Source organism: Heteronotia binoei, chromosome 10 (assembly GCF_032191835.1).
Source record: "Heteronotia binoei isolate CCM8104 ecotype False Entrance Well chromosome 10, APGP_CSIRO_Hbin_v1, whole genome shotgun sequence".
Classification (NCBI taxonomy): domain Eukaryota; kingdom Metazoa; phylum Chordata; class Lepidosauria; order Squamata; family Gekkonidae; genus Heteronotia; species Heteronotia binoei.
Window position 1 is genome coordinate 93,837,494 of NC_083232.1, and position 27,118 is coordinate 93,864,611.

Consider the following 27,118-nt stretch of genomic DNA (forward strand, 5'->3'; position numbering starts at 1 on the left):
TGTCTCTTTAAATCCCTTCTCCAAGCCAAGCCAGCTAGGGCAGGGGTGTCAAACTCATTTGTTATGAGAGCCGGATCTGATATAAATGAGACCTCGTTGGGCCGGGCCATGACGGATTGGGCCATGTGTGTACCTATTTAAGATTAGGTAGCAGAGATATAAACTCTATAAACATAGAAACATAGAACCACCTTCTACTGAATCAGACCCTTGGTCCATCAAAGTCAGTATTGTCTTCTCAGACGGGCAGCGGCTCTCCAGGGTCTCCAGCTGAGGCTTTTCACACCTATTTGCCTGGACCCTTTTTAGTTGGAGATGCTGGGGATTGAACCTGGGACCTTCTGCTTCCCAAGCAGATGCTCTACCACTGAGCCACCGTTTAAATTTGTTTAAATCTTTAAACAAATTAAATATATACATTTAAAAAAACTTAAAACAACACTGAGTGGTCTTAAAGGTGCTTTCTTTGTATTTCTGCTATGGGATCCAGGGAATTGAGCAAAGGAAGTTGTGGCTCTTTCCTTCCTTCCCCAGGGCACTGGGGGGGAGCCTCAGTCAATAGAAGGAAGAGAGGCTTGGCTCAGTGACTCTGCTGTGCAACTGAGCAAGCCTTGCAAAGCAAGCTGTGATGCAGAAGGAAGCAAGATATAGGGAGAAGGAAGCAGATGACTGTCAGTTGCTCAGGGGCCTGATAGGAGCCCTCCGGGGGCCTGATTCGGCCCCTGGGCTGCATGTTTGACACCCCTGAGCTAGTGGCTTGGAGAATGCAAGTCTCCCTCCCTTCCTCCTTCCTTCCTTGTTGCTCTCCAATATATGACATTCATGTCTTGTGGCTCTCAAACAACTGACATTTATTCTATGTCAGGGATGCCAAACATGCAGTTCGGGGGCCGAATCAGGCCCCCAGAGGGCTCCTATCAGGTCCTCGAGCAACTGGCTGTTATCTGCCTCCTTCTCCTTATATCTTGCTTCCTTCTGCATCACAGCTTGCTTTGCAAGGCTTGCTCAATTGCACAGGAGCTACAGAGCAGAACCTCTATTTTCTCCATTGGCTGAGGCTCCTCCCTTGGGGAGAAAGGGGGGAGGAATAGCTTGCTTTGCCAGGCTCTCTCAATTGCACAGCTACTGAGCCAAGCCTCTCTTCCTTCTATTGGCTGAGGCTCCCCGCCCCTAGTCTCCTGGGGAAGGAAGCAAAGAGTCAGAGCTTCTTTTGCCCAGTTCCCTGGATCCTATGGGAAAGTTACAAAGAAAGCATCTTTAAAACCAATGAGTGCTAATGTTTTAAGCATGTTTTAAAGACTCAATTGCACAGCACAGCTACTGAGTCAAGCCTCTCTTCCTTCTATTGACTGAGGCTCCTCCCCCCAGTCCAGGAAGGAAGGAAGGAAGGAAGGAAGGAAGGAAGGAAGGAAGGAAGGAGCGAGCCAGAGCTTCCTTTGCCCAGTTCCCTGGATCCCATGGGAGAAATACAAAAAAGCATCTTTAAAGCCAATGAGTGAGTGCTAACGTTTTAAGCATGTTTTAAGTGTTTTAAAAATATATTTGTGTTTGTGTTCCTTATAAAATTTATATTTCTGCTACCTAATCTTAAATAGGTACACACACAGCCTGGCATGGCCCGGCCCCCCAAGGTCTCATTTCTGTCAGATCCAGCCCTCATAACAAATGAGTTTGACACCCCTGTTCTATGTGGCTCTTATATTAACTAAGTTTGGCCACTCCCACAGTCAGATCCCGATTCCCTTGTTAATTCCGACTGGAAATTGGCTTCACATTATTTGCCGGCAACTCAAGTTGTTTGGCCCGAAGTCGTTTTCTGCAATCCTCACGTACTTACTTGTACTCACAGGACTAGTTGGAACAGCATATAATGCAATTTTTTAAAAAGGCGTCAGGACTATGTGAAAAGCAGGGCTGGAAGACAGAAACGCAACCACCGCGCGACGTGAAGTTACATTTCATTCTGCCTGCCTATTTATACAAGGTGTTTGAAGACAAACAAGGCAGGTTGCCAATTCCAGCAGCAATCTAGCTATGCTCGGGAAACAAGGTCAGAAGACTGATTAAGTGTTCTGTGTCATGCCTGGCCCCTGAAGGGGCAACCAGGGTTCTGTGTACACAAAGACCAAGCTTTTAATATATTCCAGTAATTTATATTGAGTTTGTTCCCTTATCTCCCTTCCCTAGCAGACTTTCTGCTCAAAGCCACAGACGTGCTTCTGACTTCACATACGGTCAGAGTAAGTGACAAATGGTATTCTTAGGCCTCTTTCGAAGAGTAGCCAGTAATCCTTTCGTTCACAAGGACCACTCGAGTATCACACATGCACACTAAGCGCCCTTATGCTGAATCAGGTTCGCCAATGTCTGTATTGTCTACTCAGACTAGCACCCACAAAAAACCTCAAAGGCTCACGGCTATAATTACTGAGGAAAAACAAAGAAGGGAAAGAAACTTAACCCAAAAACTGGAGTGAGAAACCTGAGAGGTTAATATGCAGTTAAAGGGCCAAACATTAAAAACAAAGTATAAAATAAATCATAAACCAACAGACATGTATTTATCGTAGAAAGCTAAAACCGTTTAAGGGCCCATCGTAAGCCTCTCTCCCGTGTACAGTCATAAAACCACAATGGGAACCCGCTCAACTTGACCTGATGCGTTTAGACCTAGACTGGTTTTCTTCAGAGGTCAGAAAGGTAAGTACACGTCTTGGCTCATAATACAGAATAGAATGAAACAATAGAGCAATGCTGGACCTCAAGGAAATTGAATGAAGCGACAAAGGCTTAGAGATATTCTTGAGGCCTCTTATTCTACAGCCTTATGTCTGAATCAAGGGCATACCTATTGCATCCAGTGTCTTATTTTAAGCCGCACGGTCCAGAATTGATAAAGATAGGTGTAAGGTCAGAGCCTATGTGCCAAGGGTTATGTGTGAACAGGCTTTTAATATATTCCAGTAATTTATATTGAGTTTGTTCCCTTATCTCCCTTCCCTTTCTGTTCAAAGCCACGGACCTGCTTCTGACTTCACATATGGTTAGAGTAAGTGACAAATGGTGCTCTTAGGCCTCCTTCGAATAGTAGCCAGTACTCCTTTTGTCCACATGGACCACTCGAGTATCACACGTGCACACTAAGCGCCCTTATACTGAATCAGGTTCACCAATGTCTGTATTGTCTACTCAGACTAGCACCCACAAAAAACCTCAAAGGCTCACAGCTACAATTACTGGCAAACAATTGTATAACAAATCAAGAAGTGTAATTATCCCAAAAGTGCAATATAAAGAGTAAAAACCATTTCATACGCGTCTGTTCATACAGATTTCACTTTGACCCAACAAACTCCTGGTGCAACGGAGAGAAAACAAACCAGCAGTTTTAAATACAATAAATTCCACTGCAATCGTTCCATAAGTTCAGAGGCAAGAACAAGTGGCATTTATCAGAGATTGTCAGTGGCAATAAAGCTGTACCCCTAGTACAAGAATTGATCATGGGGCCGCAAGCTGGAGCCGGCCGTTTCACACAGAGGCTTTGTCAGATATTTGTACTGGGGTTGTGCAAATCTACATGTTTTTACACTCCATTCATAAAGATCTCGAGTCAAAGGTGCTGGCTCCTCCCAGGACATCCAGACTGGCAGCAGATCTCCAGGGTTTCAGGTAGAGAAGAAGAAGATATTGGATTTATACCCTGCCCTCCACTCCAAATCTCAGAGTGGCTTACAGTCTCCCTTACTTTCTTACACTTTCCCTATGAAGAAAAGTTAAAATGCTTGGGGCTCTTTAGCTTGGAGAACCGTTGACTGAGGGGTGACACGATAGAAGCTTGCAAGATTGTGCACGTGATAGAGAAGATAATGTCTAGTGTCCTGGCCCCACTGATGGACCTTCTGGTGGCACCTGGGTTTTTTGGCCACTGTGTGTACAGAGTGTTGGACTAGATGGGCCATTGGCCTGATCCAAAATGGCTTATCTTATGTTCTTATGTTCCTTCACAACAGACACCCCTGTGAGGTTGGCGGGGCTGTGAGAGCTCTCTCAGAAGCTGCCCTTTCAAGGACAACTTCTGCCAGAGCTATGGTTGACCCAAGGCCATTCCAGCAGCTGCAAGTGGAGGAGTGGGGAATCAAACCCGGTTCTCCCAGGTAAGAGTCCGCACACTTAACCGCTACACCAAACTGGCTCTTTCACATCACCTACCACCTGATCCTTTTAACTGGAGACACCAGAGAGATTGAACCTGGAACCTTCTGCATGCCAAGTAGATGCTCTACCACTGAGCCATAGCCCTTCCCCATCTTAAAGACAACATTTGGAAACAGGGCTGGTGTGGATTTCGTCACTTTTCTCCACTCATTAAACCAAAATACACACAATGACCATAAGTCTTCTTGGGAATCCCAGTCACATTGCTTTCCTGCATCTCTAACCTATCTCAAGGACCTAAATACAACATATTGATTTTATCTACAATTTCCCAGGCTTGCCTATGGCCTGAAAATGCATTTAAACATTACCTCCTTAGACTGCATTCCCCACTCACCCCTGCCTTCACTTTTAGCCATTTTTGGCTACCTACCCCAAAGATTGCCAGGGTTTTTAAGGTGATCATGAACCTATATTCTGTTTATCCTCCACTCCAGCTTTTGATCGAAAGTCTGTGTACAGTTGCATGACAGTTTCTGCGCTGAAAGGAAACAGACTGAGGTTTCAAACTGAAGTCCAAACTTGATTTGTAAGGGTGTCACATCAAAAACCAGAGATTCTCCTGTACCTCAATAAGGCAATGCTTGCTACGGCAGATGAGAAAGGAGTCGTGAAAAATCCTCCCAACTGAAAGTGGTTTTTTTAAAAAAAAAGAACAAAAAGACAAATGCAATTTTGGGCTGTATCAATAGAAGTCTAGTGTCCAGATCACGTGAAGTGATGGTATCGCTTTACTCTGCTCTGGTAAGACCTCACCAGGAGTATTGTGGCATAAGGGATCATTCTTTTATAGTTAACCCCCCCCCCCAAAAAAAAAACCCAAAGAAAGAATCTGAGCCATATGTTCAACACCCCTGCTTTAACTGTTGTAAATAGTAGCCATTGATAGAGGTCTTCTCCATAAATCTGTCTTATCTCCTTTTGAAGCCATCTATGCCTGGAGTTTACTTGAAATGGGTTACCGTAAATTACTTGATGAAGAAGAAGAAGAAGAAGAAGAAGAAGAAGAAGAAGAAGAAGAAGAAGAAGAAGAAGAAGAAGAAGAAGAAGAAGAAGAAGAAGAAGAAGAAGAAGAAGAAGAAGAAGAAGAAGAAGAAGAAGAAGATGATATTGGATTTATATCCCGCCCTCCACTCCGAAGAGTCTCAGAGCGGCTCACAATCTCCTTTACCTTCCTCCCCCACAACAGACACCCTGTGAGGTGGGTGGGGCTGGAGAGGGCTCTCCCAGCAGCTGCCCTTTCAAGGACAACCTCTGCCAGAGCTATGGCTGACCCAAGGCCATGCTAGCAGGTGCAAGTGGAGGAGTGGGGAATCAAACCCGGTTCTCCCAGATAAGAGTCAGCACACTTAACCACTACACCAAACTGGCTCCCAAATGGGCACTACTTCCCCCCAACAACATGCTTGGTTGGGGCCATTGCGATATGCATTCCAGAATTTGTTGAGTAAAGAAGTATAGAAGATGCAGGGTGTTCCCTCTAAGCTGTGGAGTCTTGTGAGCAAAATTCTACTTTGTGAGCTGCTGGCATTAAAGTCGTGAGTTGCTGCATAAATTAGTGTGCTCTGGGGCCCTCCAGGTTGAGCTAAGAGAAAAACGTGTGGGCCAGAGGCTCAAAAACTGTGAGCTAGCTCACATGAACTCAGCTTAGAGGGAACAAAGGAACTCATTTGCATATTAGGCCACAAGCATCCCGATGTAGCCAATCCTCCTGGAGCCAGGTCCAGCGCTAGGGTTCTGGCGCCCCTAGGCCGAGGCCCGTCCCCCCCCCCCAGTCTCTTGCTGCACGTGCAAAGCATGTGCGGCCCGATGACATCACTGGAAGTGACATCATCAGGCTGCATGCTACACGCAAGTGCCTTCAGGCGTGGGGAGGCAGGCACGGGGAGGCTACATGCGAGTGCTCAGCCTGGCCCTTCCCTGCTTCAAAGGAGCCAGCCAGCTCCCTTTGAAACAGCGGCAGTCCAGCCTGAGCACTCACAGGGAGCGTCTTCGGGCACAGGGGGGCGGGGCACCTCATGGCACCCCCCAGGCCAAGTGGTGCCCAAGGCGGCCGCCTACTTGGCCTACTCCCACGTGCCAGCCCTCCCTGGAGCTTACAGTAGGCCCAGTCCTAAGAGCCCTGTAAGCTGTTGGAGGATTGGCTACATCAGGGGAGTGCGGCCTAATACGCAAAGGAGTTCTTGCAACAAAAAGAAAAAGCCCTGAGAAGATGTATGTTAAAGATTCAAAGAGAACTCTTTTTGATGCAAAGGAGCTACACGCTGGAACATCGACTCGACTTTATGCAGACCGGAGGAACACTTTCACAGTAAATTTCCACCACTCTCCAACACCAGACATCAAGATAATCAGCAGAACGGACATCTTAAGTAGTAACCAAATTACATAAAACTACAATCCCTCTCCAGAACTCCCCAGGGAGACGGGGGGGGGGAGGGGGGGAAGGAGGACAAGAGATCCGAGAGGCGTTGGCAATGAACGGGCACCCTCTCCGGTTGGCAGGGCAGCCCTTCCCCGTTGCCAGTCTCCTCGGGGGGGGGGGGGGGGGGGTGGACTCACAGGGAGTACTTAATTTTCTACTCCACTGCCGCCCGAACAATGAAATAGGCAACAGCTCGTTTTGAATTTTCGTTCCCTCCCCCTCAACCCAGATTTCCTGACACACTCGAAACAAAAGGAAATCGCTGCGACCGCTTTGGAAAGAAGTACATTCCAACACTTTTCGGTGAAAGTGACAATAGCTCCTTTAATACTCTCTGAGCGCACCAAAACACTACGGCTGCATTAAGATTCCTCCAAGATCAAAAGGCTCCTGTAATTACCACCATGTTTATTGAGAGAACATTTTCGTGTGTGCCAGCAGCTACAAGGGAACCATGGCATATAAACAAGGGATAGCCAATTACAGCCTTCCTTCCCCCCCCCCCCCAAAAAAAAGACCAATGGCAGATGGAGACATCTGTATCCTTCTCTACACACCCCAGGTTTGCACTGGTTTACGCACTACTGTGTGTAATTTTATATTACCCTTTTGTTTTTATGAGATTCTCCCTCCAAAAGCAACCTGTGCCCACCCCACAGCTGAGGTTGCCAACTCTGTACTGAGAAATTCCTGGAGATACAGAGGCGGTCCCTTGAAAGGGACCTCAGTACGATCCAAGGTCACAGAGTCCGCCCTCCAAAGCAGCCATTTTCTCCAGGGTAACCTATTACTAGAAGGCTGGAGATCAGATGTAATTCGGGGAGATCTCCAGCCCCCAAAACAAACCGAGAATCACGGCAGACAGTGACTGGAGAAAACCCAAAGGGGTTCCGTGATGGCCAGCCTCACAAAGAGAAAACTTGTACAAAACCATTGGAAATATTTATAATCCTTATTCACACTCTCATTCCAAATATTTCAATAACCAAACACAGCGACCCTGTAAACTGTGACTTGATTGTATGCAAAAATAGGGGAATCTCGCCATGCTCTGATACTTGGTGAAAAGCTGGTGAAAGCTTCTAGAGAAATGGAAGAGAAAAGTACTACCTCGCCACTGTATCTGCTGTACTTCAGGACTGCTATACATAAGATATACTGGGCATTGAAGCTTTTATCATCACGTGGTGTCCTCAGGAATAGGGCCGAGGATTCCTTTGAAGCGGAAAGACTTTTTTGGAAACACTTCAGGCCATTCTTTTATGTCCTTCTCTTGCACTTAATATGGGTGTTTTGTATGTCAGGGTCTGATTACTGAAATATTTGGAATGAGAGTGTGAATAAGGATTATAAATATTTCTAATTGTTTTGTATACGTTTTCTCTTTGCGAGGCCGGCCATCACGGGACCCCGTTGGGTTTTCTCCAGTCGCCCCCTGGAGGTCGGCAACTATACCCCCAACACACACGACTACATCCTACGGACTTCCTGCAACCATGGTTCGCAAACTGGAAGTCTCCCTCTACGATACATACTTCTCCCCTCCCCCTTGAACTCTTCCTTCCCCCTTTACTTTACTTTGGCATCAGATGTGCCCACAATTCTAGCCACAATATGAAGCCAAGACTGGACGCGGATTTGCAAGAGACTGCTACCACAGATCCTGGCTAGGTTAACCATGGTTAGCATCTGCACATCCTATGCAAAACCATATTAAACTCCCAAGAGCGGGAAAGCGAGAGAGAAGGTACACTCATTCCAGAATGTCCCTGATTTGCGGCAAATCAGTGATCTAGTGAAGTCCGTGAGGGTATTTTAGCTAATATGGGGGTGTCAAACATGCAGTTTGGGGGCTGAATCAGGCCCCCGGAGGGCTCCTATCAGACCCCCAAGCAACTGGCTGCCATCTGCTTCCTTCTCCCTGTACCTTGCTTCCTTCCGCATAACAGCTTGCTTCGCAAGGCTTGCTCAACTGCACAGCAGCTACAGAGCAAAACCTCTATTTTCTCCATTGGCTGAGGCTCCTCCCTTGGGGAGGAAGGGAGGAGGAATAGCTTGCTTTGCCAGGCTCTCGCAATTGCACAGCTACTGAGCCAAGCCTCTCTTCCTTCTATTGGCTGAGGCTCCCCCCCCCAGTCTCCTGGGGAAGGAAGCAAAGAGTCAGAGCTTCTTTTGCCCAGTTCCCTGGATCCTATGGGAAAGCTACAAAGAAAGCATCTTTAAAACCAATGAGTGCTAATGTTTTAAGCATGTTTTAAAGACTGTGTTCTTTATAAAAATTATATCTCTGCTACCTAATTTTAAATAGGTACACACATGGTCCGGCCCAACAAGGTCTCATTTATGTCAGATCCAGCCCTCATGACAAATGAGTTTTGACACCCCTGAACTGATACATAATGTCTAGGTGAGTTTCTTGGGCCCTATAGGCAGGACTAAAGAGCCCTGGGGTGCAGAGTGGTAAAGCTGCAGGACTGCAGTCCTAAGCTCTGCTCACAACCTGAGTTTGATCTTGGGGGAAGCTGGGTTCAGGTAGCCGGCTCGAGGCTGACTCAGCCTTCCGTCCTTCCGAGGTCGGTAAAATGAGTACCCAGCTTGCTGGGGGGGGGAAGCGTAAATGACTGGGGAAGGCAATGGCAAACCACCCCGTAAAAAGTCTGCCGTAAAAACACTGTGAAAGCAACGTCACCCCAGAGTCAGAAACGACTGGTGCTTGCACAGGAAACTACCTTTACTTTTTTATAGGCAGGGCTGGTTTCATGTTTGGGGTGGGGTTGGGGGGGGGGGAGCTCAGGGGGGGAGCTCAGGCAGAGAATTCCCACTTTCTCCTCACGACCAGGCATACATGCCTTCCATTCCTACCAGCCCACCTGGCTTGTGTGTCATCCCTTTCTTTGCTCACCTCCGGCTTGTCTATGCTTTCCACTGCCTGCAGATCTTCCCCAGTGGTTCTGGGCGGGGCATGCAGCATGGGGGGTGGAGGGCTAGCAAGCGAGCAGGCAGAGGGTGCCGGCAGCAGCGGTCCTTGCCAGAACCCTTGGTCCTCTGGCAGCTGCCGCCCCACAATGTTGACTCTGGCCCTGCCAACAAGCACAGCTGGTAAAACAGTGCTTGCTTGCTGAGGTGCATGTTTCAGCTGCTTCAGGATGCAATCTACCTGTGCAAGCAACACAATATTGGAGGAAGAAAAGGGGTTTCTGGAGCCCCTATTCAGACAGCGCCCTTCTTGTTGAATCTTTCCTAATGAACTGCCTCGGACCTCTCATCTGCAAGCAGCTACAAGCCCGCTGCCAAAATCTATGAAAAGAAATGTCTGAGTGCGCATTTGAAAGGTCAGCTTCAACCAAAGTGCTATGAAAACCAAGGCAAGACAGTCACATGAACACTTGGAACTGCCTTATACTGGGGATGGCCAAACTATGGCTCGGGAGCCACATGTGGCTTTCATACATATTGTGTGGCTCTCGAAGCACTCACTGCCCCATCAGTTGGCTTGGAGAAGGCATTGGACTCTTTAAATCACTTCTCCAACAGCTTGGATAATGCATTTCAAGTTAAAGTTGCTTTCTTTCCACCTCTCCCTCCCACCATTTGCTTTCTTTCCATTTTTCCTTCCTTCCTTCCTTCCTTCCTTCCTTCCTTCCTTCCTTCTTGTCTTGAGGCTCTCAAACATCTGACATTCATGTCTTGTGGCTCTCAAACATCTGATGTTTATTCTATGTGGCTCTTTCATTAAGCAAGTTTGGCCACCCCTGCCTCCGACCCTTGGTCCACCAAAGGCAGTAATGCCTTCTCAGACAGGCAGTGGCCCTCCGAGCAGAAGCCTTTCCCATCACCTATGATCTGACCCTTAATCTGAGAGGCCGGGATTGAATTTGGGACTTTCTGAATGCCAACGGATATTCTGACTTAAAGGACAAACTGACTTAAATAACTCACAAAAATGGTGCACCTTTATAGAGCCGTTTCATAGGTTATCTCCCATGCCATATTTGTTTCACCTAGAAAACCATGAATACAGAAGAATCCCTTATGAGTGGGATTCTGCAGTGACAGAGGGTAGATACAGGAAAATCCCCTATGAAGCTCATACATGCCCTTGCTGTAATGAGGGCATAGAGTCATTAGTTCATGTCTTTTATGATTGCATGGTGTACAATAAGCACAGGGAATCCCTCCTGCCTTCCATGATTACTCCCCCTGGTAGCAGTCAAAAAATATGCCAACTTAAAGAACTCCTGGAGGGCAAATATCCTGCAGTTACTCTTAGGCGAATAGTAGACAGGCATTCTGGGGCAGGTGGGAGGCGGCCAAAAGCGGGTTGGCTCAAAAAGAGCTATCCTAGAGCCTCCACACAGTACCAGGGAGGCGGCCCCATCCATGCCGCGGCTGGGCGCTTCCACACGGGGAGGTGCCTCAGAAGCTGCTGCTCTGTGTTTCTTAAAGGGGCAGAGCGCTCCTGCACATAAGCGCTCCCGCAAAACTGCAAGGGGGAAAAAGGCAGAAACAGCTCAGGGCGGCTTGGCACTTCCACACTGCTGAGTTGCCTCGTGTGCGCCCTTCCCCTTCCCGATGACATGGAGGTGACTGGCGGCCAGCCTAAAAATTTGCAACCACTTCCCAAGGGGTAGCTTTTTGAGCTGGGTGGATCGGTCTGGAGGGCAGGGCGAGTACAGGCTGGGGACGGGAGGCAGATGTTGCCATTCAAAATGATTTTTTGGGGGCCAACTTCAGAGGTGTATCCGAGTCAGCCCAAAGTGCCGGTCTGTTATCAGCCTTAAAATTTGGTTGGTTCGCCTTAAGGGCGAGAAAATTACCAGTAGCTTAAAATGCCGGAGTATGTTTGTTTTAATGACCATTTCTGTATATTCTTCCATTTTAAAAATGTTATAATATTTTTATCATGTTTTTACAGTTCTTATGGATATGTATAGTTATCCCTTTTGTTTAAGATACTGGCTTTTGCCATACATAAAATCTCTCTCTGAATGCCAAGCAGATGCTCTGACCCTGAAAGAGTCAAAGCCAAAGAGAAAAACTTCCGGTACGATTTGACCCTGAGACGGAAAACCCGTTTAGGCCAGTATTTTGAAAAGCCGCCCACGTGCATGGGATAATTTGCACATAGGTTCTGCAAAATATAAGGGCTAAGAAACTCATGAGCTTTTGGCTGGTAAAACTAGCAGTGCCCCAGGTGGGTGCATATCGGAGTTCATGAGATGGGAAGAAGGAAGAGGAGGAGGAGGAGGAGGAGGAGATGGTGATGATGATATTGGATTTATATCCCACCCTCCACTCTGAATCTCAGAGCAGCTCACAATCGCCTTTATTTTCTCCCCCCCCCCGACAAAGACACCCTGTGAGGTGGGTGGGGCTGAGGGAGCTCTCACAGCAGCTGCCCTTTCAAGGACAACCTCTGTCAGAGCTCTGGCGGACCCAAGGCCATCCCAGCAGGTGCAAGTGGAGGAGGGGGGAATCAAACCCGGTTCTCCCAGATAAGAGAGCTATGGCTGACTCAAGGCAATCCCAGCAGCTGCAAGTGGAGGAGTGGGGAATCAAACCCGGTTCCCCCAGATAAGAGAGCTATGGCTGACTCAAGGCAATCCCAGCAGCTGCAAGTGGAGGAGTGGGGAATCAAACCCGGTTCTCCCAGATAAAAGAGCTGTGGCTGACCCAAGGCCACCCCAGCAGCTGCAAGTGGAGGAGTGGGGAATCAAACCCGGTTCTCCCAGATAAAAGAGCTGTGGCTGACCCAAGGCCATTCTAGCACCTGCAAGTGGAGGAGTGGGGAATCAAACCCGGTTCTCCCAGATAAGAGAGCGATGGCTGACCCAAGGCCATTCCAGCAGGTGCAAGTGGAGGAGTGGGGAATCAAACCCGGTTCTCCCAGATAAAAGAGCTGTGGCTGACCCAAGGCCATTCCAGCACCTGCAAGTGGAGGAGTGGGGAATCAAACCCGGTTCTCCCAGATAAGAGAGCGATGGCTAACCCAAGGCCATTCCAGCAGGTGCAAGTGGAGGAGTGGGGAATCAAACCCGGTTCTCCCAGATAAAAGAGCTGTGGCTGACCCAAGGCCATTCCAGCACCTGCAAGTGGAGGAGTGGGGAATCAAACCCGGTTCTCCCAGATAAGAGAGCGATGGCTAACCCAAGGCCATTCCAGCAGGTGCAAGTGGAGGAGTGGGGAATCAAACCCGGTTCTCCCAGACAAGAGTCCGCACACTTCACCACCACACCAAACTGCTTCTGTGGCTCAGTGGAAGGAACTCTGCATGCAGGAAGCCCCCAGCTCAATCTCTGGTATCTCCAGCCAAAAGGCCCAAGCAGTAGGTGACGTGAAAGACCTCTGCCTGAGACCTTGGAGAGCTGCTGCTAGTCTGAATAGACCACGCTGATCTTCATGGTCTGATGCAGCGTTAAAGCAGCTTCAAGACTGGATCGCAAAAAAGGCCATTCCTTTAGTGCCCAGAGTTAGAAGAAGAAACCCAATGAATAAGTCCGGTACAAGGTGCTGGTTATTACCTTTAAAGCCCTAAATGGCCTGGGACCTGCCTACCTGAAGGACCGTCTCTCCCCACACGTTCCCCAGAGAGTACTGAGGTCGGGAACTCAAAACCTTCTCGCTATCCCTGGGCCAAAAGAAGCCCGCCTTAAATCAACTAGAGACAGGGCCTTTTCTGTTATGGCCCCTACCTGGTGGAACCAGCTGCCGGAGGAGGTGAGGGCCCTGCGGGACCTTACTCAGTTCTGCAGCGCCTGTAAGACAACCCACTTCCGGCTAGCTTACACCTAACTGAGATGGGAAACAACTGTAGCTTACTAGACTCTTGCTAATTATACTGTTATAGATTTGATGTTTTAAGGTTTTAAATGTTTTGACTATTTTAACTGCTTATATATGTAAATGTTAATTCAAATTTTGTTTTATTGTCTGTTGTGAGCCGCCCTGAGCCATCTTTGTGGGAAGGGCGGGATACAAATCATAAAATAAATAAATGAATGAATGAATGAATGAATGAATGAATGAATGAATGAGCTGCTCAGGATACTACCAGGTAAGAATGTAACAGAAGGGTAACAGTAATAAGATGCCTGAAGTCAAATCCCAAAGGAAACTGTGTTCTATGGTCCGCTATGTTCAAAATCATTTACAAAATTCCACAGTTGAACAAGCAAATTACAACTGAAGAGCAAAGATCCAAGGGTTAAAATAACCTCAGCAGGTTATTGGCAATATTGGCAATGTCCTTGAAGAAACAATAAGTAGTCTTCCTCGTAAATACAAGCTGCCCCAAATTATACATATACAACGCGACTTCCGGGTGTCTAACGCATTTCAAGGACGTAGCCCCTTCCTCAGGTAAGTCTTATTCCAGTCCACGGCAATTCTCCAAATCAAATTTTACACACTCATACATTAGACTTCTAATTTGCGATCCCAATTAATAACAGCCCTACAGCTTCACATCATTCAAATTCCCAGGTAGCATCCGTCTTGAAGATTGTCTGCACGTCAGAACATTCGAACCCCAGAGGAGCACAAGGTGAATATCTAGGGGGTGCATCGTGCACAGACAGTACCAGGGAGGCGAGAGATATCTCTCTAGAGACAACTTACCTGCCAACTGAGGCTAGCTCAGTACTAGTACTGCAGTACACCTGCAGGCATGGGCAACTAGGGCTGCTGAAGATCAGAAGTCAAATAAGAGGTGGCCAAACTGTAGCTCGGGAGCCACATGCAGGCTCTTTCATACATACCGTGTGACTCTTGAAGCCTACACCACCCCAGCGTCTGACTTGGAGAAGGCATTTGTCTCTTTAAAATCACAGAGCCAGTTTGGTGTAGTGGTGAGGTGTGCGGACTCTTATCTGGGAGAACCGGGTTTGATTCTCCACTCCTCCACTTGCACCTGCTGGAATGGCCTTGGGTCAGCCAGAGCTCTGGCAGAGGTTGTCCTTGAAAGGGCACCTGCTGTGAGAGTCCTCTCAGCTCCACCCACCTCACAGGGTGTCTGTTGTGGGGGAGGAAGGTCAAGGAGATTGTAGGCCGCTTGAGACTCTGTCCTTGAAAGGGCAGCTGCTGTGAGAGCCCTCTCCAGCCCCACCCACCTCACAGGGTGTCTGTTGTGGGGGAGGAAGGTAAAGGAGATTGTAGGCCGCTCTGAGCCTCTGTCCTTGAAAGGGCAGCTGCTTTGAGAGCCCTCTCCAGCCCCACCCACCTCACAGGGTGTCTGTTGTGGAAGAGGAAGGGAAAGGAGATTGGGAGCCACTCTGAGTGGAGGGCGGAATATAAATTCAATGTCTTCTTCCAACGTCTTCTACTTCTCCAAGCCAAAGCCAGCTGGCAGCTTGGAGAATGCATTTAGAGTTGCCTTCTTTCCACCTCTCCTCTCAATTCCGATCTATTTCCCTTCCTTCTTTCCTTCCTTCCTCTCTTATGGATCTCAGACTTCTGACATTTATTCTATGCAGCTGTTACGTTAAACAAATTTGGCCACCCCTGTTCTAGAGCTTTCGGGAGTGCCTGTGGGGGGGGGGTGGAGTTTAGGGAGGAGAGCAAGCTCGGCATGAATGTGATGTCACTCTAGGGTGGGGTTGCCAGGTCCCCTCGCTGCTCCAGCCGGATAACATAGGGAACATTCTGGGGGTGGGCGGGGATGTCACGTGACATCACACAATGCACTGACATCACCCAGAATACCTCTAGCTCCGCCCCCCCCACTCTTGAGGTCAGTAACCCTAGGAGACAGCCTTTCTCCCTCTTGAACTAGTCATATGGACTCATACAACGGTAGACATGAATTTATGACCTTGCAAGTCTCCAGTCCTTCCTTCCTCCCTCCCTCCCTTTTTTGCTAAGGGGAAGCCCTAGCTGAATTTTGGTATTACTAAAAACCCACATTCTGACCCGAAAAGGCTGCCTCCGGAGCCTCTCGGGCTATCTAACACGGTACGTAGCCAAACACGCCAACTCAATAAGGTTGCCAGATTCAAGCCCTCCACCCTCAGAAGGCATCCATGATACTCTCACAGGCCTTCGCTCACCATCTGAGAAGCCCTGTGCTGATTACAGGGCATGCTGACCCTGTTGCTATCTTTCTGTCATAGCTGGCCTCCTGACAAAACTCAAAGAGGACAAAATATTTCCAAGTAGTCTGAAACCAAAGCTGGCAAGGGATGGACCGCAGCGTTGGGAGAGTACAGAAATATTTCTGGGCCTTGGGGGGAAAAAATCCATCTCCTGAAGTCGAATGGAGAAGTCCACATTTGTTAAAGAAACACACACGCTTTCGTTCTTCAGAGGACACCACAAAGAAATGTACCAGGCCTCAAAATAAGCAGTGAGTGTTGAGGAATACGGATGGTCGTAGTGATTCTGTGGCTCTGGGCAAAAGACCAGGATAGGACCCCAGAACCACTGCTATCACATTAGCTTGGAGAAATGTCGACTGAGGGGGTGACGTGATGGAGGTTTACAAGATTATGCATGGAATGGAGAAGGTAGAGGGGGAAAAGTACTTTTCTCCCTTTCTCATAATATAAGAATTCATGGGCACGCAATTAAATTGCTGAGCAGTCGGGTTAGAATGGACAAAAGGAAGTCCTTCTTCACCCAAAGGGTGATTAGCACATGGAATTCATTGCCACAGGAGGTGGCGGCGGCGACAAGCATAGACAGCTTCAAGAGGGGATTGGGTAAGCATATGGAGCAGTGGTCCATCAGTGGCTATTAGCCACGGGGTATAGATGGAACTCTCTGTCTGGGGCAGTGATGCTCTGTAATTCTTGGTATTTGAGTGGGGGGGGGCGTGGGACGGCTTCTAGTGTCCTGACCCCAGTGGTGGACTTCCTGATGGTATCTGAGGATTTTTTGGTCACTGTGTGACGGAGGGTTGGACTGAATGGGCCACTGGCCTGATCCAACATGGCTTCTTCTATGTTCTTATGGGTTGCTGTGGCTGCCAACTACGGATGCCAGCCTCCAGGTGGGACCTGGGGATCCCCCAGAATTACAGTTCATCTCCAGACTACAGAGATCAATTTCCCCTGGATAAAATAGGTGCTTTGGAAGGAGGATTCTATGGCCTTGTACCCCATTTAGGTCCCTCCCTTCCCCAAGCTCCATCCCCAAATCTCCAGAAGTTTCCTAACCTGGATCTGGCAACCGTACCCCCATCCCCCACTGGTGGCCACAGGGATCTGGCAGCCCTAATGGTCACCCGGATAAGCTTCAGGAGTGAAGACATGGAGGAGCACAACATTGTATGCAACACTATACCATTTCCTATGAAAACCCAGAAGTGATGTAGGGTAGCTCAAGGAATTGCCAGAAAATCTATGGTAAAGTCCTCCAAAGCAGCCATTTTCAGATCTCTCTACTCTGGAGATCTCTAGGCCCCCCTGGAAGATTGGCAACCCTACCCAGCAGAGGCCACACAAGGAGTGGCCCTCATCCCACGTGAAGAACGGCTCACAAAAGTTCTGGAAATGGGTTTTAGAACTGGATACAGTGTGACACATTAGTGCAAGTTCTCAAAGCCCTGCAACCGGGAGCACATCTTTAATATCTTGACCCAAACTGATAAAATAAAATTTGAAAAATTAAGAAGAAAAAGAAGAAGATATTGGATTTATATCCCACCCTTCATTCTGAATTTCAGAGTCTCAGAACGGTCACAATCTCCTTTACCTCCCCCTCTCCACACAACAGACACCTTGTGAGGTAGAAGAAGATATTGGATTTATATCCCACCCTCCACTCTGAATTTCAGAGTCCCAGAGCGGCTCACAATCTCCTTTACCTCCCCCCCTCCACACAACAGACATCTTGCGAGGTAGAAGAAGATATCGGATTTATAGCCCACCCTCCACTCTGAATTTCAGAGTCTCAGAGCAGCTCACAATCTCCTTTATCTTTCTCCCCCACAACAGACACCTTGCGAGGTAGGCGGGGCCGAGAGAGCACTCCCAAAAGGACAACTCCTACAAGACCTATGGCTGACCCAAGGCCATTCCAGCAGCTGCAAGTGGAGGAGTGGGGAATCAAACCCAGTTCTCCCAGATAAGAGTCCATGTACTTAAACCACTACACTGAACAGGCAGCTTAGAATCAGGCCCGGCACAAAGGGTTCTTGCACCCCAGGCCAAACCCCACGCCCCCGCCCCCACCCCAAGTGTTTTCTTTGCTCGCGTGCCCCAATGACGTCACCACCCCCCAGGGCTGGATTAATTAGGTCAAGTAGGCACTTGCCTATGGCCCCCATGCCTTTAGCGGCCCCATGTCGACTTTCCCCCCTGCTTGCAGCCCTCCCAGCCTGCACACACAGCCAGCAACTGAGCTGCTCTTTGCCCGACTTGCCTGGGGCGGCTGCTGCTGGCGCCATCGCCAAGTTTGCCTCTCTCTGCCTCTCCCCTGCAGCTTAGTCAAAGGGGCTTTTGAGGAGGGGCCTGCAGTCTGCAGCGGGGGCTGTGAGCAGTGGGGCGGGTGCTCGGACTGAGATAATTTGCAAGGGGCCCCCGAGATTTCAACTGCCTAGGGTCTTTCACAGGGTTTAATCCAGCTCTGCCACCCCCGCCCCGGACTTTTCCTTGGGAAGCCTCAGTGAAGTCGGAAAGGCAGCGGGTGCGCTCAGAGTCGGGCTTCCCCAGACCTCCAAGCCTCAGCAAAGTCAGGAAGGCAATGGACGTGAGGAGAGGGCTAGGTGGCTACCTACTTGGCCTACTCCCATGCGCCCACCCTGCTTAGAATTCCCTTTCACTTTGCACACGAGCATTATTTCCCCAAGTCGACTCATCCGTCACTTCTTCCAGCTCACAAGAAGCAAGAGATCATCTAACGCAAAAAAAAGGGAAAGAGAGCAGGCATTCGTATGTGGGCAGGGAAGACAGATCTGAACTTTGAACCTTTCCCTACAAACTTAATAACTTCTGATGAATCCTTACACTGGAACGAAAGTCACAGATTGTATCACCAGAACCCACACATTAAAAAAAACACACACACACACAAAAAACCCTTTCATTTCCTCCTTAATTGAATAAAGGGTTCAAGTGACTGTGCATGATTACTGCTGTGCTTCCCCCATTGTATAAGAATAGGAATGCGCACACAGTAAGTCATCCCTTTTTTCTGAGAAATTCTGGAACGCCGGGCTGAACTTCCAGGAACACAAGATAAGCCCTGCCAATTCTCATTGCTGGATTTTTTATTTTTTATTTTTAAGCCGGAGTCAGGATTTTGGAAAGGTCTCCTGAAAAACACCAGTGCAAAGAGGCAGATTTTTTTTTTTTTAATCCCCACAAGATTAGAGATAAATTTCCAAGGGAATGCGTTTGAACAGTGAATGGATTAAAAGCAAGTTCCTGGACCAATAAGCAGAACTACTAAGAAAAGCAGTACATTCAAGGCACGGGACGATTTGCCAATGACCTTCTTGGAAGAGAAGCCCAGCGTCTGTAACACTTTCAGCTTCTCAGTAACGACAATCTTTGATTCCTTTGAAATGTAGCGCTGGAGGGAAGTTTTATGAATGCTGTGGACCAGGGGTGGAATTCTAGCACAAGCTCCTTTGCATATTAGGCCATGCACCGCTGATGCAGCCAATCCTCCAAGAGCCGACAAGGCTCTTTTTTGTAAGCTCTTCAAAAGGTTGCCAGTCCCCAAGTCCAAGTGGGGGGTACCCACTTTGGGGGGCTTCTCCCCATCACTGACCAGCTGGCCGACAAGGGAAACCCCACCTCCAAACAGCAACATCCCCAACGTGATGATGTCACACAGATGTGATGTCATCATGCTGGGGAGGCTCTGGTTTGCAGGCAAAACTTTACAGTTTGAGGGCAATTTTACCAGAGTTTTCCCCTCAAAGCTGAGTGTGCAACATCCACAACATGACGACATCACTTCTGTGTGATCTCATCATGTTTGGGACATTGCTGTTTTGAGCAGAGCCCCCCCTCTCAGAAGGCTCCTCCCCCCCCCCCACTGGTGAAAGGTAAGGACCTGGAAAACTACTTCAGAATCACCGTCCCTCAACAAGACTACTTCAAAGGGAGATTCCAGTGTGAAACTGCTGAATTGGGATTCATTAAGAGATTTCACTCTATCTCATTCCCTGGGTTGAACTGGAACCATCTTAACTATAAAGATCAACTACCCTACCAAAACCTGAGAGTTCCTTAACTATTATAGGTGTTAACTAGTTTAGCTCAACTAGTTAACAGCCTCTGTATTATTCTGGATTTGAATTCATTGAATCTAAACATGCAAGCTGTAGTCCACAAAAGCTTGTACTGAAATAATAAAATTCCACCAGGTTTTAAGGTGTCACAAGATTTCACTTTACTTGGGCCATAGAAATCTAACAAGGCTACAGCTCTGGAATTACCATCCTGATTAACTGACAGTGAGCTAGTGAAAACCCTCCTTATGACAGGAACTAAGAATTTTTTGGTTCACCGCTCAGATTTTTTATCTGTTATGAGCTTCACATACCTCTAACCTGCACTTACAATGGAAGCTATAGGAATGATTTATTTATCTATCTATTTATCTATCTATCTATCTATCTATCTATCTATCTATCTATCTATCTATCTATCTATCTATCTATCTATCTATCTATCTATCTATCTATCTAAGATTTATATCCCGCCCTTCCCACTAGGTGGCTCAGGGCGGCTTACAATCATCTTACAATGATGGAGTGACAACCAGCATCAACTATGAAGTATTATTCTCCCAAGTGCTGGAGATGGTCAGACCCTAAAGAAGAAGAAGAATTGCAGATTTATATCCCTCCCTTCTCTTTGAATCAGAGACTCAGAGTGGCTTACAATCTCCTTTTTCTTCTTCCCCTACAGCAGACACCCTCTGAGGTGGGTGGGGCTGAGAGGCTCCCACAGCAGCTGCCCTTTTAAGGACAATCTCTGCCAGAGCTATGGCTGACCCAAGGCCATTCCAGCAGCTACAAGTGGAGGAGTGGGGAATCAAACCCGGTTCTCCCAGTTAAGAGTCCAAGCACTTAACAACTACAACAAACTGGCACTTATTTGCACCAAAAGTGGGAGTGCAAAGTGATCCAGCCATTCTGGCAGTCAGCGTTTAAACAAATTCGAATGAACTTGGGACTGTTGATTCCAGAGACTTAAACTATAGCTTTATTGCCATTTAGCATGAGAATCATGCCCCCCCACCTCCGCGGAAAAAAACTAATTAGTCTCATTATTTCTTATGGCAGCAAAACATCTAATTGCTTTGCAATGGAAGCCTACTACACCTCCTACCATCAATCAATGGTGTATAAAAATCTGGGACTATTTTATATTTGATAAAATTGCTGAAAATATTAACGAATCAGAAAACTGTCCTGCCTCCTACCTAGAAAAATGGCTTCCATTTTTGGAGAAAGAACGAACCATCTCATTGCAGAGCCAATCTAGACAATCACATCCTGATTTGATAATTATTATTAATGGATTATAAACTGGATATATATGTATTTTTAAAAACTTTGAAGTATTATTAACTTGTTGAGTATTTAGCATGACCTCTGTTTTGTGAGAGCTTAAGCACGCTGCCCAGATTAGCAACCAAAGCGTTCTTCTGAGTGAAGAGATCCATCCCCACCACCACAGCAAAAATGACACACACTTTAGGGTGGGATATAAATCAAATAAAGTTAAGTAAAGTAAAGATAACATTTGGTCACAACTTACTATCCGGTAAGGATGGTGCAAAAAGGAATCTGGGCAACCAGCTAAAGCCATTTGCGCCTTCAAGTTTTCTTCAAAATGGCATCTATACCGCTCTGGCACCTACAGTGTAAAGAAACAAGCAACAAAGAATGATGAGGACAGGGGAGAAAACATATGGGAAGAGTTTCAACAACTGTTAGCCCAGCAGACTATCTGAGGAATAAGAAACGATGAAATAGGGGGAAAGAACAATGCTTGTAAGCTCTTGTGGGTCTTACTGTAGTATTGGAAAGCCAGCAGATAGATTAGCACCCTTCAAGTTCTCAGAGGTTCCCTTTATTAGGTGCGCAAGCCTTGCTGTTTAAGTCAACGAGAATTACTACCCCAACTTTTTAGTGGCACCTACAGAACATCCACACGGCATTCATTAACTACCAGCATTTTAAAAAATCCCAGTATGCAAATACTTTAACATGGAGACGATCAATTCTAAGAAACAGGGTTGTTTCTCTCTGAGGGAAAAATCGATTTGTGAGCTTTTTATTATGACACAAAAGAATACACTTCCGTTTTTCTGGACGACAGTCTTCCTCAAGTCTAATGGAGAGAAGACACTCAGGCCCCTAAAGCCAGTCACCTTATATGTTATAAAGTTACCCTTTAGAAGAACTTTGAGCAACATGACTGTGACCAATTTCCTGAGGGATTTACACCACCCACAGGATTTTTCTACCATCACACCATTTCCTGCCCACCCTTCACACCAGGACTCCTAGCGGGAAGTCTGAAAAGCTTTGAGGGGATAAAATCTGGGCCCAGGAATAAACACACCCAGGCTCAGATTAATAACTGAGGGATAATGAGGTAAACCGACAATAACAAGGTGGCCTGCTTTCAAAAATAAGCAAGAAACACAAAACTTAGGTAAATATTAATATGTAAGCAGGAGTTGTGGGACGTTATGCTTTATACAGTACATGCCTAAGAAAAATATTTTCTTGGACCCAGGGCTTTTTTTTTGTAGCAGGAACTCCTCTGCATATTAGGCCACACACCCCTGATGTAGCCAATCCTCCTGGAGCTCGCAGTAGGTCCTGTACCAAGAGCCCTGCGAGCCGGGGTGTCAAACATGCAGTTCGGGGGCCAAATCAGGCCCCCGGGGGGCTCCTATCCAGCTCCTGAAGTACTGGCTGTCATCTGCTTCCTTCTCCCTCTCTCTTGCTTCCTTCTGCATCACAGCTTGCTTTGCAAGGCTTGCTTAACAGCACAGGAGCTACAAAGCAAAGTCTCTATTTTCTCCATTGGCTGAGACTCTTCCCTTGGGGAGGAATAGCTTGCTTTGTCAGGCTCTCTCAATTGCACAGTGGAGCTACAGAGCCAAACCTCTCTTCCTTCTATAGGCTGTAGCTCCCCCTCCCCAGTCCCCTGGGGAAGGAAGGAAAGAGCCAGAGCTTCCTTTCCCCAGTTCCCTGGATCCCATGGGAGAAATACAAAGAAAGCATCTTTAAGCATGTTTTAGGTTTTTAAAAAATATATATATTTGTATTAGTCTGTGTTCTTTATAACATATATATCTCTGCTACTAATCTTAAATAGGTACACACATGGCACGGCCCCTGCGTGGCTTGGCCCAACAAGGTCTCATTTATGTCGGATCAGGCCCTCATAACGAATGAGTTTGACACCCCTGCTAAACTCTTGGAGGATAGGCTACATAATCCAGGAAGGGATGGCGTAGAGCAATGGTGTCAAACTCATTTGTTATAAGGGCCAGATCTGAGACCTTGTTGGGCTGGCTCATGTTGGGTTGGGCCATGCCATGTCAGGCCAGGCCATGTGTGTACCTATTTACGATTAGGCAGCAGAGATACAAATTTTATAAAGAACACAGACAAAAAAACCTTAAAACATGCTTAAAATGTTAGCACTCATTGGTCTTAAAGATGCTTTCTTTGTATTTTTCCCATGGGATCCAGGGAACTGGGCAAAGGAAGCTCTGGCTCTTTCTTTCCTTCCCCAGGGCACTGGGGGGAGGGAGCCTCAGCCAATAGAAGGAAGAGAGGTCTGGCTCAGTGACTCTGCTGTGCAACTGAGAAAGTCTGGCAAAGCAAACTATTCCTCCCCCCCTTCCTCCCCCAAGGGAGGAGCCTCAGCCAATGGAGAAAGTTGTTCTCTGTAGCTCCTGTGCAATTGAGCAAGCCTTGCAAAGCAAGCTGTGATGCAGAAGGAAGCAAAAGAGAGCGAGAAGGAAGCAGAAGACAGTCAGTTGCTCAGAGGCCTGACAGTTTAGTTTAGTTTATTTGTAATTTATATCCCGCCCTTCCCACCAGGTGGCTCAGGGCGGCTTACAGCATATAAAATCTAACATAAAAATGTAAAAATTTACACATTCCACACAGTTTACATAGTTAAAATTAAACATTTCACATAATTTACACAGTTAAAGCATTAAAAACATACAACGATCTTATAAAAACTACACTCAGTATCAGGTTTCAAGTGCCGGTTAGTTGTAAGCCAGCCGGAAGAGGACTGTCTTACAGGCCCTGCGGAATTGAGCAAGATCCCGCAGGGCCCTTACCTCTTCCGGCAGCTGGTTCCACCAGGAAGGGGCCATGACAGAAGTCCTCCGGGGGCCTGATTCGGCCCCCTAACTGCATGTTTGACACCCCTATAAAGACTAAGCACACAGAAACTACATGAATGTTCTTGGACCCAGCTCCTTACCTTAACACCCAATTAAACAGGTTTCCTATCTCATAGTCCCTGAATGATGCAGATTTTTTTAAAATGGACCAAGTGGGGCTATGTGCAGGACAAAGAGGGGTTTTTCTACAGACCCCAAATTTGCAGAAAAATCCCGAACATCAAGAAAGTAGTATGGGGGGGAAACTAAAATCTCCCTCTCACAAGGACTGAGATTTTGGGAAATCAGTCAGCACTGTGGAGATGCCTAGCAACCAAGGAACTGGCGCCTAAGCCTAGGCAACCCCAGCAACGCAGGTTGTTGGGGAAAGAGGGAACAGCAGCGTCTGGGATAGGAACGGAAAAGGGAGAAACAGAGAAAGTGGAGGTTGGTGAATACAACTTGCCTCCCTGCTAAGTCTCATAGCTTGTATTTCCTCCAGTAATTATTAAGCTAATTTAAATATATATATAGGACACCAAGCTTGCTTCCCCCCCCCCCCATTTTAAAGACAGCTGCGGCAACTAGGGTTGTCAATCCCCAGGTGGGGCAGGGGATCCCCCGGTTTGGAGGCCCTCCCCCCACTTCAGGGTCATCTGAAAGTGGGAGGGGAGGGAAATGCCTGCTGGGCACTCCAGTATTCCCTATGAAGACTGATTTCCACAGAGTATAATGGAGAATTGATCTGTAAGTATCTGGGGCTCCTTGGGGGCTGCTTTTTGAGGTAGAGGCACCAAATTTTCAGCATAGCATCTCGGAGTCTCTCCTCAAAACACCTTCCAAGTTTCAAAAAGATTGGACCAGGGGGTCCAATTCTATGAGCCCCAAAAGAAGATGCCCCTATCCAAATGGAGGAAAGGAATTTAAAAGGTGTGCAGTCCCTTTAAATGTGATGGCCAGAAATCCCTTTGGAGTTCAGTTACGCTTGTCACACCCTTGCTCCTGGCTCCACCCCCAGTGTCTCCTGGCTCCGCCCCCAAAGTCCCCAGATATTTCTTGAATTGGACTTGGCAACCCTACCAGCAACTAAAATTCTGTATGCTTCAAACCAGACTCAAACCCTTGCCTTGCCGAAGTATTAAGGAACAGTTCCGATACACACTGTCACCACATGACGAGTGCAGCGGCCACAGACTGAGTGCCAGACAGAACTTTCACATCGACCAGGACAGTCCTCACTTGAGGCAGTCCACCCCTTCAGCCACCAAGCAACAAGCAAAAAAGAGTCCAATATGGATCTACCCAGTCACAGGGTTGCACATCAAGGTGGTGACTGGAAATCCCCTGGGATTACAGCTGGTCTCCAAGTGGCAGAAATCAGTTCGCCTGGAGAAAATGGCCACTTTAGAAGGTGGGCTTTATGGCATTGTACCTCAGCGCAATCTCTCCTCAGGCTCAAACCCCAAAATATCCAGGTATTTCCCAACCCAGAGGTGGCAACCATAGCTATAGACCACAGTGTCTGAAGCTGACCATTACAGAAAGCGCACATAATGGAGGGACATTCTATCCATGATGAAGAAAAAGCTGGATTTCAAGATCTGGTTTCTCAAGGGAAAGGAAAGGAAAGGTCCCCTGTGCAAGCACCAGTCGTTTTCAACTATGGGGTGACGTTGCATCACGACATTTTCATGGCAGACTTTTTTTTTATGGGGTGGTTTGCCATTGCCTTCTCCAGTCATCTACACTTTCCCCCCAGCAAGCTAGGTACTCATTTTATCGACCTCGGAAGGATGGAAGGCTGAGTCAACCTGGAGCCAGCTACCTGAATCCAGCTTCCACCTCAGGCCGTGAGCAGAGAGTTCAGACCACAATACTGCACCTTTACCACTCTGCACCACAGGGCTCCTGATTATTCAAAGAGTTGACTAGCCCCTCAGGCTCTTTCTTCAGAATTAACAAATTAGACATATAAAACCACACAGGTTTTTTGGCTTCCAGAAAATTCTGACGGGGAATCAGCCAAGTACCAATCAGCATGACCTCGCCTCAGAATCTTGTGCAACCTCGACCGATAAACGCGGTGAGTTCATCATGCCTCACAGCCATTGCAAGAACAAAGCGCTTGGCAAGATCCGGGAAAGGCATCGACAGAGATGAGGCTTTGAGAAGCAAAGTATGAATGCAGGACCTCGGGGGTGGGGAGAGACAAGGAGAACAGTCAAAGCTAGTGAAGACCACGCAGGACCAGTGTCAGCACACCCAGAGGTGGGGCATCTGATCAAGGCCCACTGCCCATGTTCCCCCACTCCCACGCTTCCACCTACAATCATAGAGTTGGAAGGGATCTCCAGGGTCATCTAGTCCAACCCCCTGCACAATGCAGGAAACTCACAAATACCTCCCCCTAAATTCACAGGATCTTCATTGCTGTCAGATGGCCATCTAGCCTCTGTTTAAAAACATCCAAGGAAGGAGAGCCCACCACCTCCCGAGGAAGCCTGTTCCACTGAGGAACTGCTCTAACGGTCAGGAAGTTCTTCCTAATGTTGAGTCGGAAACTCTTTTGATTTAATTTCAACCCACTGGTTCCAGTACTACCTTCTGGAGCCACAGAAAACAATTCCACACCATCCTCTATATGACAGCCCTTCAAGTACTTGAAGATGGTGATCATATCACCTCTCAGCCACCTCCTCTCCAGGCCAAACATGCCCAGCTCCTTCAACCATTCTTCATAGGACTTGGTCTCCAGTCCCCTCACCATCTTCGTTGCCCTCCTCTAGACCCATTCCAGCTTGTCTATATCCTTCTTAAAATGTGATGCCCAAAACTGAACACAAGACTCCAGATGAGGTCTTACCAGAGCAGAGTAAACCTGCTTGTGAGCTCTTTCCCCCACCTGCTCCCCCTCAGTCACCAAGCGCTCCACTCTCTGCCCAGAATCCCATCCTGGCCTATGGCCAATTGTGGAAGTCCTTCAGAAGGAACCTTTTGCGTAAGCCGCTGAACCAGGAAAGGGATTTAGGTTAGTAAGATGCTCCAGCAGCTCAAGGTGTCTTCCTAGCCCAGGGGTGGCCAAACAGTGGCTCAGGAGCCACATTTGGCTCTTTCACACCTACTGTGTGGCTCTAAGTTTGGTGTAGTGATTAAGTG

At 47.6% G+C, this 27,118-nt stretch overlaps 1 protein-coding gene across 2 annotated transcripts in view; it reads right to left on the reverse strand.

Moving 5' to 3' along the window:
* GRB10 (growth factor receptor bound protein 10) overlaps positions 1–21,461 on the reverse strand; it is a 140,439-nt gene extending 118,978 nt beyond the window's left edge. Inside the window, exon 1 of one of the 2 annotated variants that reach the window (XM_060247786.1) lies at positions 21,358–21,461. Coding sequence is in view for 1 of the 2 variants with exons in the window: in XM_060247785.1 (XP_060103768.1) it covers positions 21,358–21,408 (51 nt within the window). In the remaining variant the exon portion in view is untranslated. The remainder of the gene's footprint in view (positions 1–21,357) is intronic. The other variant, XM_060247785.1, reaches the window with a different exon arrangement.
* Positions 21,462–27,118: the final 5,657 nt, after the last annotated feature.